Raw genomic sequence first — 22225 nt, 5'->3', positions numbered from 1 at the left:
GGAAGACCATTGGAGAAATTTTACCCTCATCCTACAAATATCTACAAACCCGCCAGCGAGGGAGCATAACATTCTACCCAACATTTCAAAAGTTCAGAAGCATTTCATTGGCTATAAAATGCTCCGAAACATCCAGTGATGGTGAAAGGCACTATATAAATTCAAGTCTTCCTTTCTGATAAATCAGCAATTGCCTTATCTTTCCTTATGTTTGAAAAGTTACAATTCTTGACTTTTACACGAAAGGGGTTATATTTTCCGGGCCATCGCGCCGCAGGAATCATCGCAGGTGGGATGGACAATTTGACGGACCATTGAAAGGTCATTGAGCTCGGGAGATAATTTCTGGTCTCGGGACAGGTGAAGCCAGAAAATACCACCCTAAATCTCTAGACTGGTTTCCCCTGATTTATGAGATGGTGGGATTGACGTGCCTGATTTCAGACTCCCCCAGAACCTACAGCATCAAAAAACCAAATCGTTCCTGGTTGTAGGTGCCCCCACTTTGTACCAATTTTCTTTGTAGGATTTGGTTTTCCTCTTATTTTCCTCCTGTTTTGCTTTTGGGCAACAACTGTTCATTCATCCTGCACCTTCTCTAGGCACATATTTTCTTTCTTGTTTCATTAACCCTCCCTCTGACCCCGCACCACTAACTCTTTTGTCATTTAATCTCCCATCTTCCACCTGGTCACACACTTTCCTTTGTGTCCTTGCTCCCACCCTTCCCACTTTTCCTTGCTTTCAGACCAATTACTTTTCCCAGTTCTGATGGAAGGTCAATTCTGTTTCTCTCTTCACAGGCGCAGCCAGACCTGCTGGGTATTTCTGGAACTTTCTGTTTTTATTGTCATTATCAGTTATAACCTGTGCCCACCACCGACCCAAAGGGCAAAATTTTACAGTCCCAGCTGGAAAATACGGCGAGCCATTTGAAAGTCCATTGACTTCAGCGGGACCGGAATATTCCGCTAGTGGGAAGCGCTGGAAAATTCCTGCCTTTCTGTGGGGATTCACGAGAGCAACCTTCACTGATGTTCAATGGCTGCCTCCGTTGTAATATTCCAAGCACTCACATACATTGTTAAATTAACCCAACGTGAATCAGGTCTGAAACTGAACATGAACCTTGAAATAGATGTAAATTCTTCAGTATCTGATGCTGCCCTTTCCCCCCACCCCCTCCTCTTCTTGCAGGTTGTGAGCTGTATGCTTTCTGTGGCGCTCTCTTTGGAATCTCCTCGATGATTACGCTGGTTGTCATTGCGGCCGACAGGTATTTCGTGATCACTCGGCCTCTGGCCTCCATCGGAATGCTGTCCAAGAAGCGAGCTGTCTTCATTCTGCTGGGAGTCTGGTTGTATTCTTTGGCCTGGAGCCTCCCTCCTTTCTTTGGCTGGAGTAAGTCTCACTGAGAGATGTTGTGAGGGAAATACCGACATTCAAATGTTTTCTAGGATATGTGATGACATTCCCACACTCTGTTACACTCTAGCATGTTAGGCCTCTGCACTGGACAGATATCTTAGGCCTCATTTTCAACTAACCAGAGTGCCAGGATACCATGAGGGTAACCCTCTGACTGGAACATTTCTATAACAGGATAGCTGGCCCACGATGCAAGTTGTCCACTCCAGTGATCAACCGAAAATGAGCCTCTTTAAATCCAGGATAGGTTCTCTTTCTCTTTCCCCAGGGGCTGAATTTTAACATTGGGGCTGGGAATCAAAATCTGCAACTGTTTCTGGGTCCAAAATGTCCCTGAATGGGGAAGGGGGGGGGCTCACTCTTTGGGATTAAACCAGGGATCTCCCTTAATTGACCTGGAGACAGTTTTCCTGTTCAATTCAGTGCTGTTGGTGGGCTCTCGAATCTGCAGCGTCAGTCAGAGACCTCCCAGCCTGGTTTGTAATCTTAATCACTAATGGACTGATCATCTCCCAGTCCGAGTCTCACAGTAGGTTGCAGAGTTAAAGGGAAATTTTGCAAGACACAGCGCCTGTCATTGCCCCAGTTGTTCCAAAGTGTTTCATGGTCAAATGAATCATTTTGAAGAATAGTCACTGTTGTTGTGCAGGTGAAACAATAACCAGTTTTTACACAGCAATGTTCCATAAATAGTGTTACACTGCTTTAGCTTGGACAATGCACCCTAACCAGCCTGTGGGAGGAAACCGGAGCACCCGGAGGAAACCCACGCAGACACAGGGAGAATGTGCAGACTCTGCACAGACAGTGACCCAAACCAGGAATCAAACCTATCTACTCCCGGTTGGTGGTTAGCAGTGCGCTGTGAGGCAGTAGTGACTGTGCTGCCCTAGTACAGAAGGCTGTGCTTACCAGGGTGATCCTCCCAGCCTGCTCCCTGATTGGTTCCCTGGGTCATGTGATCCTTACTCTGCAGATTGATCCTTAAAGGGACAATCACCACATGGTGCAGGGCCAGCATTTGTTGTCCATCCCTAATTCTCCTTAAAGTAAGTAGCTGATGAGGCCATTTCAGAGGGCATTAAGAATCAACCACATTACTCTTGATCTGGATTCACGTGTAGGCCAGACCAGGTAAGGACGGCAGGTTTCCTTCCCTAAAGGACATGAGTCAACCAGATGGGTTTTAAAAAATAGTTTCATGCTCACCATTACTGAGATTCGCTTTCAATTCAAGAATTATTAATTGAATTTCAATCCTACCAGCTGCCGTGGTGTGATTTGAGCACATCCACCTCCCTCCCACCCACCACCCACCTCCCAGGACATTATTGTGGACCTCAGGGTTACTAGTCCAGTGACACTACCACGATACCACCCAACTCCCTCCACTATTTTAAGAACTATACTAGAATTTACTAGAACTATACCACAAGACTACACATTTGTAAACAAAAACAAACTTCAATGTGTGAGAAAGACTTGAATAAAAGAAGCACCATTAACTTAACAACAGTATGAATCATGAGGTTAAACTTTACTCACATTCTACACAATGTATAATGAAGTTACTCTGCTTACAGTACCGGCCGGACTAATTGTCATTACTTTGGCTATCTTGTTTCAGTGAGCCCACTACACACAAATTCCAAACTGCAACTAAAAAAGCTCTCTCAGCAAATGCCCAAATAAATTGAAACCATAAAATCTCTCTAATTAACACTGATGTCCACGACAATGTGGCATGTTCTAGGATGTCCTCAAATGGATCTTTAGATTAAAGGGGCGGCACGGTAGCACAGTGGTTAGCACCGCTGCCTCACAGCGCCAGGGACCTGTGTTCGATTTCCAGCTTGGGTCACTGTCTGTGTGGAGTTTGCACATTCTCCCCGCGTCTGCGTGGATTTCCTCCCACAGTCCAAAGATGTGCGGGTTAGGTTGATTGGCCATGCTAAATTGCCCGTTAGAGTCAGGGGGACTAGCTAGGGTAAATGCATGTGGTTGTGGGGATAGGGCCTGGATGGATTGTGGTCGGTGCAGACTCGATGGGCCAAATGGCCTCCTTCTGCACTGTAGGGATTCTATGATTAAGTTCCTCAATTAAAATTCCAAGTTTGGTTTGAAGAAATACATTGATTTTACAAAGCTTCAGGGTTTACTGCTTGCTGTTGAACTAATTTTAGCTCTGACTCCTAAAAGGAAGCCACCTTTCTGGGTTTCTCTTATTACAAAAAGTGCTGATGTCATGTCTCCAGTTCTTTAACTAAGTAAGCCCGTACACTGTTTTATGATCTTACCTTTCTAAGTGGTAATATCTTAAGTCAATATGACCCCACGTTTTAAGTGTTGTAAACTTCATGCTTGTTTGAGTTGCATTTGCTGTCGAGTTGCTCATCAATCCCCAATCAGATGCTCCTTTCACTCCAGTCGAAACTTCAATTCCTGAAACCATAAGTCGAATTCTAAACCACAGGAACCATGAACTAAACAGTCATGTACTTAATCTGTTTAATTGGCAAAATAATTGAAGGCTCGATATTGACCAGAGCACAGAAGAATTCCCAGCACTTTCTTGAATAGTGTTTTATATCCGAACAGACAGAGGAGACATCAGTTTTTCATCTAAATACAGAACCTTTAATAATGTAACATTACTGCATCGTTGCACTAGATATCCGACTAGATTATATGCTCAAGTCTCTGGAGTTGGGCTTGAACCAACAAACCTCTGACTTAGAGCGAGTTGCGGTTGTATAGATGGGCAAGGCTTTTGCCCACATATTTCTGTTTGTTTATTTATTAATGTCACAGGTAGGCTTACGTTAACACTGCAATGAAGTTACTGTGAAAATCCCCTACTCGCCACACTCCTGGGCCTATTCAGTTACACCGAGGGAGAATTTAGCATGGCCAATGCACCTAACCAGCACATCTTTTGGACTGTGGGAGGAAACTGGAGCACCATGAGGAAACCTTTTACAGACACAGGGAGAACATGCAGAATTCGCACAGATAGTGACCCGAGCCGGGAATCGAACCCGGGTTCCTGGTGCTGTGAGGCAGTAGTGATAACCACTGTGCCACCGTGCCGCCCGGAAGACGTGATTGGTGGCAGTCGGGCTACTCACTACAAGCAGTGGGTGGCGAATTAAGGAAGTTAATGGTCTATTAAGGCCAATTGTGAGAGGCTGTTGCTGCCCTTTCCCCCTCTCCTAACAGACTCTGAACTATGGAGCTTTCTGAGGTGCTCTCTTTGGAACCTCCTCACTAATCACAGAGGTTGCAAATTGGTATCTGGAACCTCCTATCACCCCCAGCTCGCCTACACAACAACTGAATTTCAAGGACGAGTTCACTTACCTGGAGGGAGCCTCTCAGCAGCCAGAAGTCCAGGCAGGCCTACCCTAACGGCCTGACCACTGCTGCAGATACAAGCTGCCCTGTGGAGGGATTCCTCCTCCACACTGGTGGCTCTGCTGCAGGGGCCATCTTTAAATTTATTCTTAAAACCTGCCAAGGGAGCACCTCAAAATGGAGAACTCCCCTCCATGCCCCCCCCTCCCCCCCCCCTCCCCCCCCCGCCCTTTCCCAAATCGCAGACTGCAGCTCCTTCAGGGTAGGTGGGCCCCTGGTTGGCTCTCTGACTTTGAGAGCCCTCTCTACCATTCTTAACTGTATGTGAAACCCACCCTCTGGCCATGAATTAATTCAGGAAAAATCACTGACGGGTGACTGTTCTTCACACAGTGTGGGGTCACAAACCCCATTTGACCGCAACAACAGGGTCCTACCTCAGAGCCTTAAATCCTCTCCTTTGTTTCTAATGAATCGCTTGGGGGAACTAGAGGTCACACAATCTGAAGTTATGTAAGATTAGATATAAGGACATGATTCTTTTCGCAGTTAGTAGTGGATCGAACACTGATTCACTGAATGTTTTTCAAGCAAGAGTTAGGCTGGTTTCTAACTCTCGAGAAAATCATACAGACAAGAGACAAATACCATGAATCAGGGCAGAGTACTCTCCTCAGCTGGTCTGAATGGTCCGAGCGGCTCAGGAAGGATTCCCAAGTATTCTTTTTGGCCTAGGAATTTTACCTGGGCCGGGATTCTCCAACCTCGTTCGCCCACCACTGCTGCCGGTGAAAACGGAGAATTTGGCACTCAGCCAAAACTCCATTCACTGCAGCGCGACTGAAGAATCCCAGCGTGAGCGAGATCCGAGAATTGCAGCCCTGGCTTTTCGACATGGTTTTCAGCTGGGGGTGGGAGTAGTGTTAGTGATGGAGGCGGCAGTGTGGGATAGACTGTCCATCATTGTTCATATGAACCAATGAGAACATCCACTGAACCAAGCTGGCACTTTGTTTAGGCAATCAAATGGTCCTATAAGTTGTTTAATTCTTGGCCATGTTTAGATGTAGAAAGATGCCACAGAACACAAGCAAATTACAGACATTATTACAACAAGCGGTAAAGATGATGGCTAGTGACACTGTAGGGCACATTGCAATGTACTGAAACTCCGCCAAAAGAGGCACACTAGTGTTCTTAGAAGTGCCATCAGGCACCCAAATTGCCAGATAGTGTTATTTTTAGGAACTGCTGTTTTTGCAAAGTGTCTGAAAGTACTGTGGAGTGTTTCTGGAGGTATTGTGGTGAGTTTCTGGATTTTCCAGAGAGCGATGAAAAGAGGGTATAGAGAATTAGGGAGACAGCTGAGAAGGAGGAAAGCAAAAGTAGTAATCTCAGGATTGCTGCCTGTGCCACGGGAAGGTGAGGGCAGGAATGGAGTAAGGTGGAGAATGAATGTGTGGCTGAGGGACTGGTGCAGGGGGCAGGGATTCAGGTTCCTGGACCATTGGGACCTCTTTAGGGGCAGGTGTGACCTGTACACAAAAAACGGGTGGCACTTGAATCCCAGGGGGACCAATATCCTGGCGGGAAGGTTGGCTAAAGATACTGGGGAGAGTTTAAACTAGATAGGTTGGGGGGAGGGGATCGAGACGAGGTGACTGGGAGTGAGGAAGTTAGCTCGCAAACAGAGAAGGGTTATAGACAGTGCAAGAGGGAGGATGGACGGGGGATAGAGAAGGAGAGAGCTCAGACCAAAGGATTGAGATGTGTTTACTTTAATGCCAGGAGTATAGTGAAGAAAGGGGATGAGCTCAGAGCGTGGATCGATGCCTGGAAGTGTGATGTGGTGGCCATTACGGAGACTTGGATGTCTCAGGGACAGGACTGGATACTCCAGGTGCCGGGATTCAGATGTTTCAGGAAGGACAGGGAGGGAGGCAAGAGAGGGGGTGGAGTGGCACTGCTGATCAGGGATAGTGTCACAGCTGTAGAGAAGGTGTATGCTGTGGAGGGATTGTCTACAGAGTCTCTCTGGGTGGAAGTTCGGAGTGGGAAGGGGTCGATCACTTTGCTGGGAGTTTTCTATAGGCCACCCAATAGTAACAGGGAGGTGGAGGAGCAGATAGGGAAACAGATCCTGGAGAGTTGCAATAATAGCAGAGTTGTTGTGATGGGAGACTTTAATTTCCCAAACATAGATTAGAATATCCCTAGGGTAAGGGGATTGGATGGGGAGGAGTTCGTTAGGTGTATTCTGGAGGGTTTCCTGACACAGCATGTGGACAAACCTACAAGAGGAGAGGCTGTACTTGATCTGATACTGACCAATGAACCTGGACAGGTGTCAGATCTCTCAGTGAGAGAGCATCTTGGGGATAACGATCATAACTCTATCTCCTTTATGCTTGCATTGGAAAAAGAGAGGATCAGGCAAGCTAGGAAAGCGTTTATATGGAGTAAGGGGAAATATGAAGACTTAAGGCAGCAAATTAGAGGAGTAAATTGGAAGGAGGTATTCTCGGGGAAATGTACTAAAGAGAGGTGGCAGTTTTTGAAGGAATGTCTGTCTAGAGTTCTACAGGTCTATGTTCCGAGCAGACAGGGAGGAGTTGGTAGGTTAAAGGAACCGTGGTGCACGAAAGCTGTGCGGGACCTAGTCGAGAAGAAAAGGAAAGCGTACAAAAGGTTCCGAGAGCTTGGCGAAGATAGGGATCTAGATGAGTATACGGCTTGTAGGAAGGGACTAAAGAAGGAAATTAGGAGAGCCAGAAGGGGTCACGAGAAGGCCTTGGCAGGTAGGATTAAGGCAAACCCTAAGGCGTTCTATAAATATGTGAAGAGTAAAAGGATGAGACATGAAGGAATAGGGCCTATAAAAGGTGAAGGCGGGAAAATCTGTACAGAACCAGTAGAAATGGCAGAGGTGCTTAATGAGTATTTTGCCTCGGTTTTCACAGAGGAGAAGGACTTGGGTGGATGTACTGCGGGCTTGCGGTGGACTGAAAAGATTGAGCATGTGGACTTTAACAAAGAGGTTGTACTGGAATCTTTGAATGGCATCAAGATAGCTAAGTCGCCGGGTCTGGATGGGATCTACCCCAGGTTAGCAACAGGACACAATGTCAGCGGTTGTCCGGTTAGCAATAGGACACAATGTCAGCGGTTGTCCGGTTAGCAATAGGACACAATGTCAGCGGTTGAGTTGTAGTCTGTTCAAGCAATGTGCCTATCATAGCTGAATAGCTGGAGTTGTGTGAAGAGGTGGGTTTGAGGCTGGCAGCATTGGTAGTTGGGTGCAGTGGAATCTCTGGATGTTTGCAATAAGTCCTGAGTGCCAGGGAGTGCTGTTGGACAAGTGATGGGGAAAAGAGTTCAATTAATAGCAATTGGAAGCTTAATTGTGGTGGGTATTAATTGGGACTCTATATGCGGGGGGGGGGGGGGGGGGGGGGGGGGGCGGGGGGGGGGGGGGGGGGCGGGGGGAGAGAGGTGGGCAGGGGGAAGGTGGGGGCAAGGGGCAGTAAAAAGAGGGTTTGAAGCAGGAGGTGTCAGAAACGTTAGCACAGGGATAACTGGCTTGTGGCAGCCAAATGGTCATAGCGACATCGCTTTTGGATCCTTCGATGTCGGCTCTGCCTATCATTGTGAAGCAGAATCCACCAAGCCTTGGATTGTTGACTCACCAGTAGGGAACGCGAACTGGCTTTAGATCATCGTGAGCTAGGTTAGTCTTTCAAGGCTGAGATCGCTGAGCAAAGGTGAGTAAATGGAGTCGAGAGTGCGTGATCTAATTGAAATGGCGGATCGAGTTCGAAGGGCTGGACGGGACTTCCTCCTTACTCCGGTTCCAAACTCTTTCACAAACCATGGGTTGCAAACGTATAATTCCAAAGTCTCGATTACCCCTATTAAGTGTAATTATCCACAGATCACTGGTGACCTTTCTGAGAGAATGAGAATGCTGCCAGTAGTGTCCCTGTTCCTGGGAGGTCCTGACAACTCGGCACAATAGGCCAATCATTGCAAAATCTCAAATGTGCTTCCTGCAGTATTTAAATCCTACCCCCTCACGGGGTGAGTTTTAACTTTCTCTGTGCCCTTGGACATGGGCTCACCTCATTTCAAATAAAATATTTACAAGCTCAGCATGTCAGCCACCAGCCCCTCCGCTGTCCTCAAGTAGTTTGCTGTGGTGAGGGGGGCCGGGGGGGACGGGGGGGGGGCGGGAATGACGATTAGTTCAAGTCAACGACCCAGCGCTCAATCTCAGTATTTTTGTGTAGAAATTTTGAGATGCATTTGGTGGAACAGAAACACTCTGAGAATTGGAGCCAATTTGGAGGCACTGGCAGCCATGTGTACCATCTACAAGATGCACTGAAGGAGCTCACCAAGGCTCCTTCGTCAGCATTTTCCAAACCCTCGACCTTTACCATCTAGAAGGACAAGGGCAGCAGAAACCTGGGAACACCACGACCTGGAGGTTCCCCGCCAAGTCACTCACTATCCTGACTGGGAAATATTTCAGCCATTTTTTCACTGTCGCTGGGTCAAAATCTCTCCTTACACCCCAGGGACTGCAGCAGTTCAGGAAGGCAGCTCACCACCACCTTCTGAAGGTAACTAGAGATGGGTAATAAATGCTGGCCAGCCAGTGATACCTATGTCCCATAAATGAAAAGAAAATGAAGTTTCCAAGTTACAGAGAATTGTGAGTTACTGACGATATTGAGGGAAGGAGAGAGGGAGTAAAGGCTAAAGGGAGTAAAGCGATTAAGAAAGAAAAGATAGATTATGAAACTAAACTAGCTCAAAATACAAAAAATGATAGTAAAAGTTTTTACAAGTATATAAAAAGGAATAGAGTGGCAAGAGTGAATGTTGGACCCTTGGAAGATGAGAGGGGGGATTTAATAGTGGAAAACGAGGAAATGGCTGAGACTTTAAATAAGTTCTTTGTGTCGGTCTTCACGGTGGAAGACACAAATAGTTTGCCGAATATTAGAGATCGAGAGTTGGTGGGAGGGGAGGTCCTTAATACAATTATTGTTACTAAGGAGGTGGTGCTTGGTAGACTAATAGGACTGAAGGTAGACAAGTCCCTGGGCCCGGATGGAATGCATCCCAGGGTACTGAAAGAAATGGCTGAGGTAATAGCAGATGCGTTAGTAGTAATTTATCAAAATTCGCTGGACTCTGGGGTAGTGCCGGCTGACTGGAAAACAGCTACTGTTACGCCGCTGTTTAAAAAAGGAAGTAGACAAAAGGCGGGTAACTACAGGCCGGTTAGCTTAATGTCCGTAGTTGGGAAGATGCTAGAGTCCATTATTAAAGAGGAAATAACAGAGCACCTGAATAAGAATGGTTCGATCAAGCAGACGCAGCATGGATTCATGAAGGGAAAGTCGTGTTTGACGAATCTACTGGACTTTTATGAAGATGTCACTAGTGCGGTTGACAGAGGGGAACTGGTGGATGTGGTGTTTTTAGATTTCCAGAAGGCGTTCGATAAGGTGCCTCACAAAAGGTTGCTGCAGAAGATTGGGGTACACGGAGTTAGGGGTAAGGTGTTGGCGTGGATTGGGGATTGGCTATCTAACAGGAAGCAGAGAGTTGGGATAAATGGGTGCTTTTTTGGTTGGCAGTTGGTGACCAGTGGCGTGCCGCAGGGATCGGTGCTGGGGCCTCAATTGTTTACCATTTACATAGATGATCTGGAGGAGGGGACTGAATGTAGGGTATTCAAGTTTGCTGATGACACGAAGGTGAGTGGGAAAGCGAATTGCGTGGAGGACGCGGAAAGTCTGCAGAGAGATTTGGATAGGCTGAGCGAGTGGGCGAGGATCTGGCAGATGGAATATAACGTTAGCAAATGTGAGGTTATCCACTTTGGAAGAAATAATAGTAAATTGGAATATTATTTAAATGGAGAAAAATTACATCGTGCGACTGTGCAGAGGGACCTGGAGGTCCTTGTGCACGAATCGCAAAAACTCAGTCTGCAGGTGCAGCAGGTGATCAAGAAGGCGAATGGAATGTTGGCCTTTATCGCGAGGGGGATAGAATATAAAAGCAGGGAGGTCTTGCTGCAACTGTACAAGGCACTGGTGAGGCCGCAACTGGAGTACTGTGTGCAGTTTTGGTCCCCTTATTTGCGAAAGGATATATTGGCCTTGGAGGGAGTGCAGAGAAGGTTCACCAGGTTGATACTGGAGATGAGGGGTGTGGCTTATGAGGAGAGATTAAACAGATTGGGTCTGTACTCGTTGGAGTTTAGAAGGATGAGGGGTGATCTTATAGAGACATATGAGATAATGATGGGGCTGGATAGGGTAAAGGTGGAGAGATTCTTTCCACTTAGAAGGGAAACCAGAACTAGAGGGCACAGCCTCAAAATAAGGGGGGGCCGGTTCAGAACAGAGTTGAGGGGGAACTTCTTCTCTCAGAGGGTAGTGAATCTCTGGAATTCTCTGCCCATTGAAGTGGTGGAGGCTTCCTCGTTGAATATGTTTAAATCACGGGTAGATAGTTTTCTGATCGATAAGGGAATTAGGGGTTATGGGGAGCAGGCGGGTAAGTGGAACTGATTCGCTTCAGATCAGCCATGATCTTGTTGAATGGCGGGGCAGGCTCGAAGGGCCAGATGGCCTACTCCTGCTCCTATTTCTTATGTTCTTATGTAAAGTGATTGTTCCCATCCGAATTGATGCTCCTGTTGGTTAATAACAGTCCTTATTGGAACATCTATATAACAGTTGACCCTACCCTTTGTTGGAGGGCATTTCTGGCAGGAAATATTAGAACATAACATAAGAAATAAGAGCAGGAGTAGGCCATCTAGCCCCTCGAGCCTGCCCCGCCATTCAATAAGATCATGGCTGATCTGAAGTGGATCAGTTCCACTTACCCGCCTGATCCCTATAACCCCTAATTCCCTTACCGATCAGGAATCCATCTATCCGTGATTTAAACATATTCAACAAGGTAGCCTCCACCACTTCAGCGGGCAGAGAATTCCAGAGATTCACCACCCTCTGAGAGAAGAAGTTCCTCCTTAACTTAGTCCTAAACTGACCCCCCTTTATTTTGAGGCTGTGCCCTCTAGTTCTAGCTTCCTTTCTAAGTGGAAAGAATCTCTCCACCTCTACCCTATCCAGCCCCTTCATTATCTTATAGGTCTCTATAAGATCCCCCCTCAGCCTTCTAAATTCCAACGAGTACAAACCCAATCTGCTCAGTCTCTCCTCATAATCAACACCCCTCATCTCTGGTATCAACCTGGTGAACCTTCTCTGCACTCCCTCCAAGGCCAATATATCCTTCCGCAAGTAAAGGGACCAATACTGCACACAGTATTCCAGCTGCGGCCTCACCAATGCCCTGTACAGATGCAGCAAGACATCTCTGCTTTTATATTCTATCCCCCTTGCGATATAGGCCAACATCCCATTTGCCTTCTTGATCACCTGTTGCACCTGCAGACTGGGTTTTTGTGTCTCATGCACAAGGACCCCAGGTCCCTTTGCACAGCAGCGTGTTGTAATTTCTTTCCATTTAGATAATAATCCAATTTGCTATTATTTCTTCCAAAGTGAATAACCTCGCATTTGTTAACGTTATACTCCGTCTGCCAGATCCTCGCCCAATCACTCAGCCTGCCCAAATCTCTCTGCAGACCTTCTACGCCCTCCACACGATTCACTTTTCCACTTATCTTTGTGTCATCTGCAAACTTTGTTACCCTACACTCAGTCCCCTCCTCCAGATCATCTATATAAATGGTAAATAGTTGAGGCCCCAGTACCAATCCCTGCGGCACGCCACTAGTTACCATCTGCCAACCAGAAAAGCATCCATTTATTCCGACTCTCTGCTTCCTGTCAGATAGCCAATCCCCAATCCACGCTAACACCCTACCCCCAACTCCGTGTGACCCAATCTTCTTCAGCAACCTTTTGTGAGGCACCTTATCAAACGCCTTTTGGAAATCCAAAAACACCGCATCCACCGGTTCCCCTCCGTCAACAGCACTAGTCACATCTTCATAAAAATCCAACAAGTTCGTCAAGCACGACTTTCCCCTCATGAATCCATGCAGCGTCTGCTTAATCGAACCATTCTTATCCAGATGGCCTGCTATTTCTTCTTTAATGATGGATTCCAGCATTTTCCCAACTACAGACGTTAAGCTAACCGGCCTGTAGTTACCCACCTTTTGTCGATTTCCTTTTTTAAACAGCGGCGTAACATTAGCTGTTTTCCAATCCGCCGGCACTACCCCAGAATCCAACGAATTTTGATAAATTGATGAAGGGAAAGCGGTAGATGTGGTTTATATGGATTTTAGCAAGGCATTCGATAAGGTCCCCCATGCAAGGCTTCTCCAAAAAGTGAGGGGGCATGGGATCCAAGGGGCTGTTGCCCTGTGGATCCAGAACTGGCTTGCCCAAAGGAGGCAGGGAGTGTGTATAGATGGGTCTTTTTCTAACTGGAGGTCGGTCACCAGTGGTGTGCCCCAGGGATCTGTTCTGGGACCCTTGCTGTTTGTCATTTTCATAAATGACCTGGATGAGGAAGTGGAGGGATGGGTTGGTAAGTTTGCCGATGACACGAAGGTCGGTGGGGTTGTGGATAGTCTGGAGGGATGTCAGAAGTTACAGAGGGATATAGATAGGATGCAAGGCTGGGCAGAGAAGTGGCAGATGGATTTCAACCCAGATAAATGCGTAGTGGTCCATTTTGGCAGGTCAAATGGGATGAAGGAGTGCAATATAAAGGGAAAGACTCATAGTACGGTCGAGGATCAGAAGGACCTTGGGGTCCGGGTCCATAGGACTCTAAAATCAGCTCCGCAGGTGGAGGAGGTGGTTAAGAAGGCATATGGTGTGCTGGCCTTTATCAATCAAGGGATTGAGTTTAGGAGTCCGGGGATAATGATGCAGCTATATAAGACCCTTGTCAGACCCCACTTGGAGTACTGTGCTCAGTTCTGGTCGCCTCATTACAGGAAGGATGTGGAAAAGATTGAAAGGGTGCAGAGGAGATTTACAAGGATGTTGCCTGGATTGAGTGGCATGCCTTATGAGGATAGGCTGAGGGAGCTCGGTCTTTTCTCCTTGGAGAGATGTAGGATGAGAGGAGACCTAATAGAGGTATATAAGATGTTGAGAGGCATAGATCGGGTGGACTCTCAGAGGCTTTTTCCCAGTGTGGAAATGGCTGCTACGAGAGGACACAGGTTTAAGGTGCTGGGGGGGTAGGTACAGGGGAAATGTTCGGGGGAAGTTTTTCACACAGAGGGTGGTGGGCGAGTGGAATCGGCTGCCGTCAGTGGTGGTCGAGGCAAACTCAATAGGGTCTTTTAAGAGACTCCTGGATGAGTATATGGGTCTTAATAGGATGGAGGGTTATAGGCAGGCCTAAAAGGTAGGGATATGTTTGGCACAACTTGTGGGGCCGAAGGGCCTGTTTTGTGCTGTAGTTTTCTATGTTTATATGTTTCTAAATAACCACTAACGCATCCACTATTACCTCTGACATTTCTTTCAGTACCCTAGGATGCATTCCATCCGGGCCTGGGGACTTGTCCACCTTCAGTCCCGTTAGTCTACCAAGCACTGCCTCCCTGGTAACATTAATTGTATTGAGTACCTCTCCTCCTACCAACCCTCTATCGTTAATATTCGGTAAACTATTTGTGTCTTCCACCGTGAAGACCGACACAAAAATCTTATTTAAAGTTTAAGCCACTTCCTCATTTCCCACTATTAAATCCCCCCTCTCGTCCTCCAAGGGTCCAACATTCACTCTTGTCACTCTATTCCTTTTTATATATTTGTAAAAGCTTTTACTATCATTTTTTATATTTAGAGCTAGCCTAGCTTCATAACTTATCTTTCCTTTCTTTATCGCTTTCTAAGTCGTTCTTTGTTGTTTCTTAAAGTTTTCCCAATCTTCCGATTCTCCACTATTTTTGGCCACTCTGTACGCATCGGTCTTTAATTTAATACTCTCCTTAATTTCCTTCATTATCCACGGCTGGTTATCCCTTTTCTTACAGTCCTTCTTTATCACCGGAATATATTGTTGCTGAGTACTGAAAAGGATCTCCTTAAAAATCCTCCTCTGTTCCTCAGCTGTCCTAGCTACCAGTCTGCTCTCCCAGTCCACCTTAGCTAATTCAGCCCTCATCCTATCGTACTTCCCTCTGTTCAAACAGAGGACAGTGGTATGGGACCCTACTTTCTCCTTTTCCATTTGTATCAGAAATTCGACCATATTGTGATCACTTGACCCAAGTGGGTCCTTCACAAGAACATCCTTAATTCCACCTACCTCGTTACACATTACCAGATCTAAGATAACTCGTTCCCTCGTCGGTTCTGTAACATACTGTTCAAGGTAACTATCCCGACAGCATTCTAAGAATTCTTCCTCCATCCCACCCCTTCCAACTTGAGTCAGCCAATCAATATGAATATTGAATATTGAATCATGAATGATTACAGCACAGAAGGAGGTCCATTTGAACCCTAGAGTTGGCCCTAGCTCTTCCAAACAGCAACCCAGTTGGTCACACTCCCTCGCTTTTCCCCCATATCCCTACAACTATTGCTTCTAGTATTTATCCCATTCCTTCTTGACAGTGACTGAATCTGTTTTCATCATCCTATCAGGCAGTGTATTCCAAACCCTAACCATTCATTGCATATCAATTATTTTTCTCATGTTGCCTTTATTTCTTTTCTCCAACACCTGAGATCCATGCCCTCTTGTTATTGACCCTTCAAAGATTGTAGCCATGATGTGGAGATGCCAGCGTTGGACTGGAGTGGGCATAGTAAGAAGTCTCCAAAAGCTCGTGATTCCAAATAAACCTGTTAGACTTTAACCTGGTGTTGTGAGACTTCTAACTGTGCCCTTCAAAGATTGGAAACAGTTTCTCTTTATTTACTCTCTGTAACCCCCTGATGATTGTAAACAGTTCTATCAAATCCCCTCTCCCAAAGGAAGTTGGATAGATAACAGAAGGGGATGAAATTGCAGGGATACAGGGAAGAAGCGGGGAGTGTGGGACTAATTGGATAGTTCTTCAAATCTCCTCTTAACTTTCTCTGTTCAGAGAAGGGAGATATGGAGAATTATGAAGATGACAGTGTGAAAGAACATGATCATTTCTAAACAGTAGTTATATTCTATTGAATTGCCTCATGATCTAAACAATACAAAGAGCTATTGTCTGCATCTTGGTTTTTTCTTTTTAGATTGTTTGTACTTGATGACTGCTGGTTAGAGGCTGTAGAGGAGCTGTCAGTTAGTGGAGACCTTCTGAACCTGTGTCAACTTGAATACAACACCATGATGGAGGTCACTTGTCTTTTCACAATGTCACTGGAGTGAAAGATTATGGCTGGCAATATTCTCAGAGTGTTTCTGTTCCACCAATGGCAAAGGGGTTATGGGAAGTTATGGGGACAACTGCAAGGAAACATCTTGACTGCAAGGCTGGGATTTTCAATTGCCAATGGAGTTGGGAAGGAATGTGGGCATGATTTGAAAATCGGATTCTTGGAGGGTGGCCATGCTGTCTCCAGAACATGATGCAATTTTCAAAGTGAGGGTGGTGCAAGGGAATGGGGAACCCTCCCACCTTCAGTGAAAGGCCCATGAAGCTCCTTGAGTAGCTTGTTAATAGGATGGGGAGGACCAGCAGGCAATTTTCAAAGTTGAAATCGATGATCCTTTACAGTCTGGTTAGTGCACAGCTGTCAAAGTCAAAGCAGGCTGACGTTGAAGGATTTATCATGTGGAAAGATGTCAGAAGCTGAGGCATATTGTGCCAGACCATGTGCTTTACCTTCTGTTTAGCCGCTTTTGTGCTCTTTGAGGCTACTGGCCCTCCAAGGTGCTGCCTCCTCTCCTCTGCAATGGTCACTATGGTCACCTCCATCATGGTCACTATCTGACTTTGCTGCTCACGCTCTGCAGGCAGTTCCTACCTCCTGGTTATGCCCAGTGCCACTGATTAGGGGCAAAACACATTTCCTGCCCACTTAGGACATACACAGTTCAAGATGGTGATGCACCAATAACCCAGCTATGGTGAGGTGTTGGGACTCAGGAAATTACCCGTGCATCATGTCCCTGGCCTTGAAAATCACGCTTCAGTAAGAGAAATTCCATTTAGAATGGCTGCCCACAGACTGCTGCTCAATGCATTACCAAGGGGTCATTTATCTACAATTTTGGTCTCCTTACGAAGGCAATAATTACAGTGGAAGCAGTTCAGAGAATATTCTCTGGATTGATTCCTGGGATGAAGGAATTGTTTTATGAGGAAAGATTGAGGTGTTGGGCTTACACTCATTGGAGTTTAGAAGAGTAAGAGGTGGCCATATTGAAATATCTTTTTGGGCGGAGTGGGGGTCTTGACCATGTAATAGCCGGGACTGTGTTTCTCCTTTTGGGAGAATCTGGAACTCAGGGGAACAATTTACAAATAAGGGAATTGAATGTTAACTAGTGTTTGGAATTCCACAGAGAGCAGTGGAGATTGGGTTATTGAATAAATTGAAGGCTGAGTTAGATAGATTTTTGACCTAAAGGGAGCCAAGGGTTATGGAGGTCAGGCAGCAAAGTGGAGTTAAGGCCACAGTCAGATTTGCTATGATATTATTGAAAGGCAGGGCAGGTTCGATGGGCTGAAAGGCCTCCTCCTGTTCCTATTGGTTATGATCTTATGACACCAGTCAGTTTACTGATAACAATGAGGAACCATGAACCAGTTGTTGCAAGCCCAAAATGGCACAGGCTGGAGGGCAGGGAAGAAACCTGAGCAGGTTAAAGAGCAACGGCATTGTGTGTAGCACAGGGAATGGACAAGGGATTTGGGTGTAGGACGGAGGGGGGGCTAATGAACAAGGGATTTGGGTGTAAGATGGTGGCGGGGGGGAGGGAATGAACAAGGGATTTGGGTGTAGGACGGGGGGGGAGGGGGAATGAACAAGGAATTTGGGTGTAGGACGGGGGAGGGGGGAATGAACATGGGATTTGGGCGTAGGACAGGGGGAGTGAACAAGGGGTCAGATTATAGTTCTAGTTCTATTGTTCCCTTTGTTGCTGCTGAAAGCTCCAATTAAAACTGTTTAAACAATCAATCCACAACAAAAGTTAAGAGAAAAAAAGGATTTATATTGAAATAAATCTTTTAAAGCGTGGTGATATGGAGCTTGAGACTGGGGCAGGCAGAAGCTCTAAAACCAGGAGCTATGTAGGTAAATGTCAATTTGCAAGATGTGCCCTTCATTTCCACTTCGCAGTGCTGTTATCTCCCCATTTCCTCTTATGAACAGCTGATTTGCCACATTTCCACCTTATTTTATAGAGTGAGTGGTTAAGTTCTGGAATGCACTGTCCGCGAGTGAGGTGGAGGCAGATTCAGGCCTGGATTTTAAATGGGAATTGGAACATTACCAGGGAGACGACGGAGAAGTAAACTCACTGAGTTGTTATAACAGAGTGCTGGCACTGACACACTGGGCCAAATGGCCTCCTTCTGTGCTGTTACCGTTCTATAATTCCGTCATGCTTTAGAACTAGGCCCGAGTTCCCATGGTAATTTTAATCAAATACACCTAGAGGGAATAGAACCTCCTTCCCCATCTCGCCCACTGCCCGCATCCCCATGTCCCCCGCTAATTTGACTTTCTATTGATGGATGGCTGATCCAAATTGTGGCAGGTATTCAGTGGACTGATAAGTCACATTTTGTTTTGAGAGTTGGCAGTGTATTGAATCATGAGGTCAGTGCGCCTGGGCCTGGTTGAGCCCTCGGTCGTCATCTAAACACAATTGTCCAGTGATTATTATGAGGCGGAAGCATCTAAAAACAGCCATGTGAGAGTGAAAGAAAAATAACACTTCAATTATTAAACTTAAGTGAGGCGACCATTGCTCTAATTTTGGCAGAACGCTTTGTTGGAGTCTAATTATAGACTTGTGAACCCTAATGGACAATTATTCATTGACCGAATATCCTGTTGGGCATTTACGGTCAAGTTAAATATAAAATATATTAAGTGTTCCTTGAACAGAGGTGGCCTGTCACTGACTGAAGAGCTGCAGGGAAGTAACCCTCCTTTAGGAAGTGTTTATAAATAACTATATCAGATTATGCAACACAGAAGGTGGCTATTCAGTCCATTGTGTCAATGCTAGAATCATATGACTGCAATCTCATTTAGAGGCCATTTTTACACAGTTAATTGAGGTTATGTTTGGTTCTATATGCAGGTAGGTCACCCATTAAACTGATCATCATTAATAACACTGGTTAATAGATTACGCATTTTGTGCATTGGTTCTGTGACCCCTGCCTCTAACCCTGCAGGTTCAGGGGTCAAGAGCAACAAGATTTGACAATAGCCTAAGTTTGTGCAAATCTTTCCAGAACTCGACAGTATTTGTCCCAGAGCTAAAGTGTGCAGATATTGAGATAACAAACTCATATTTGGTCCCACGCAACGGCCTCGATCATGAATGTTCTTCACTCCATCGAATATCATTCAAAGTATGTATGAGTGGGTAGGGAGAGGCAGACAGTAGGAGCATTCTCAAAGCTTTGTACATCAAAGTGTTTGACATCAGATCTCCATACCAGTGAGAAAGGAGGAAACCCCATATAGAAGCCAGACTCTGAACCCAATTGGAGTATCAGAGCTTTCTCAGATGAGTGAAATTTTGAAACTTAGAACAATATTCCTTCTCCATTGGATTAGGATCCAACCTGCAGTGAGAGGATCAATCCTCCCCTTCCCTCCCTCCCTCCACCTCGGTTTCTCATGCTAAATGCACACAAACATTGTACCATGCAAAAATAATATATTCCTCTGCTGCTAAAGTGTGGTTGAGTGTCCCTTTACATTTATAAAGTGCAATTGCAGTTCGGGCTTTTGCTGCAGGTCAGAATCAAGGCTTTTTTATGGGGTGATCAATTAAAAAGCTGAGAATTTTCTGATTCCAACACTGTGCGAGGTACAAAAATTAGCATTTTGACTACATCTGGCTTCTGTAATTTTGAAATACGTTTATTGATTGACAGGCAGACAGTTTGGGAGGCAAAGAGACAGACAGAGATAGCTAGATGAACATGGAAACAGACAAACAGACAGACATATAGACAGATAGACAGGCAGGCAGATATACAGACAAATGTGGAGACAGACAGACAGATGGACAGACAGGCAGACAGATATGGAGACAGGCAGGCCGATGGGCAGACAGGCAGAAGGTAGACAGATATGGAGACAGACAGGCAGACAGACAGATAGGTAAACAGACAGACAAATAGATAGACAGATAGATTATCAGGCAGTTAAACAGACAGACAGATGGACAGAAAGGCAGACAGATGGACAGAAAGATAGACAGACAGATAGGTAGACAGATAGACGATAGGCAGACAGATAGACAAAGAGAGAGACCGATATGGAGGCAGGCAGTTAGACAGACAGACAAATAGATAGATAGATTGACAAACTGACAGACAGATATGGAGACAACCAGACGGAGAGACAAGCGAATATGAGTAGGCAAAAACCACTTTGGCATTTAGCCTGGATATAAGAATCACTGTTATAATTGCTTACCATTGTTCAACAATATTCTATTGACACCACACATTTGAAATGCAAATTAAATATAAATTCATGGTTTTTAAAAATTCCAGTTATCATGCTTTCTCTTGAGAGAACTCACGTTTGCCAATTGCCCTCTTTACATCATTCAAGCAGCCACTCTTTCTCTGTGATCCTCAGCAGTAAATGTTGGTCACTTCATTCGCTCCATCAGTTGAATCATTCCATCCAGAGATACAGGGCAGCAGGTGTTTGGAAACTTCACCCCTTTGAGGTCCCCCTCCAAGTCACACACCATCCTGACTTGGAAATATAACACCATTCCTTCACTGTCCCTGGATCAAAATCCTGGAACTCCCTCCCTAGCAGCACTGTGGGTGTACCTACACCACATGGACTGCAGCGATTTAAGGTGACTCACCTGCACCTTCCCAATGGACAATAAATGCTGGCCTTGCCAGAGACACTCAAAGCCAAGAATAAATAAAATAAATTGCCTGAAAGACAAATTACTCACAGTGTCTACAATGTTGTTTCTGCTTGCATCTAGGTGCCTATGTGCCTGAAGGATTGATGACCTCCTGTACCTGGGACTACACAACATTCACCCCATCTGTCCGGGCTTACACCATGCTTCTCTTCTGCTTTGTCTTCTTAATTCCTTTGGGAATCATCATCTACTGCTATATCTTCATCTTCCGGGCCATCCTATCCACCAACAGGTCAGACCAGCATGCTTCATAATGAGCTTCTTAATATGTTTTCAATTCATGTTGGGAGGGTATTTAACATTTTGCCAGGTATATATATTTTTTTCATTTCACTGTTTAACATCTTCAGGATTTATTTTTGGGGAATCTATATTCTCTACGTTCTCTCTGAAATGCAGTCGTCCAGTCCCCGTTACAAACAATGCTTCCAAGTTCCATTTCTTCAATTCACGGCTGGACTTCCCCAGCCGAGCATATTACTCTAGAGAAGAGCATGAGCCTGTTTTGTGCTGTAGTTTTCTATGTTTCTATCATGGGACTTAATAGGATGGAGGGTTATAGGTAGGCCTAAAAGGTAGGGATATGTTCCGCACAACTTGTGGGGCTGAAGGGCCTGTTTTGTGCTGTAGTTTTCTATGTTTCTATGTTTCTAAGAAAGTAAGTTTTAGAGTCATAGAATCCTACAGTGTAGAAGGATGCCATTCGGCCCATCGAAAAAGGAGCAGGAATAGGCTGCATAGTCCATTGAGCCTGCTCCGCTATTCAAATAAGATTGTATCTGATGTGGCCTTAACTCCACTTTTCCTGCCTGACTCCATGATCCTTGACTCCCTCTTGTCAATCAAAAGTCTGTCTAACTCAGCCTTGAATATATTCAATGACCCAGCCGCCACTGCTCTCTGGGTACGGCACGATGGCACAATGGTTATCACTGCTGCCTCACAGCACCAGTGACTTAGGTTCGATACTGGCCACACTGTCTGTGTGCAGTTTGCACATTCTCCCTGTGTTTGCATATGTTTACTTTGAGTACTCCAGTTTCCTCCAAAGATGTGCAGGTTGGATGGATTTGCCATGCTAAATTGCCCCTTAGTGACAGGGGGATTAGCAGGGTAAATAAGTGGGGTTACGGGGATAGGGCCTGGATGGGATTGCTGTCAGTGCAGGCTCGATGGGCTGAATGGCCTCCTTCTGCACTGTAGGATGTAGGACTCTATGAAGAGAATTCAAAAGATTCCCCGTGACCCTTGACTCCCCTATGGATTGAGAATCTGCCTATCTCAGCCCTAAGTGTATTCAATGTCTCAGCCTCCG

At 45.7% G+C, this 22225-nt stretch overlaps 1 protein-coding gene across 1 annotated transcript in view; it reads left to right on the top strand.

Moving 5' to 3' along the window:
• Positions 1-22225, top strand: part of opn4a (opsin 4a (melanopsin)) — a 51717-nt gene that overhangs the window by 5753 nt on the left and 23739 nt on the right. The window contains 2 exon segments of the mRNA XM_078199322.1: positions 1198-1401; positions 20971-21142. Coding sequence (XP_078055448.1) covers positions 1198-1401; positions 20971-21142 — 376 coding nt within the window.

Source organism: Mustelus asterias, chromosome 28 (assembly GCF_964213995.1).
Source record: "Mustelus asterias chromosome 28, sMusAst1.hap1.1, whole genome shotgun sequence".
Taxonomy (NCBI): Eukaryota; Metazoa; Chordata; class Chondrichthyes; order Carcharhiniformes; family Triakidae; genus Mustelus; species Mustelus asterias.
This window is presented reverse-complemented; position numbering and strand designations above follow the sequence as displayed.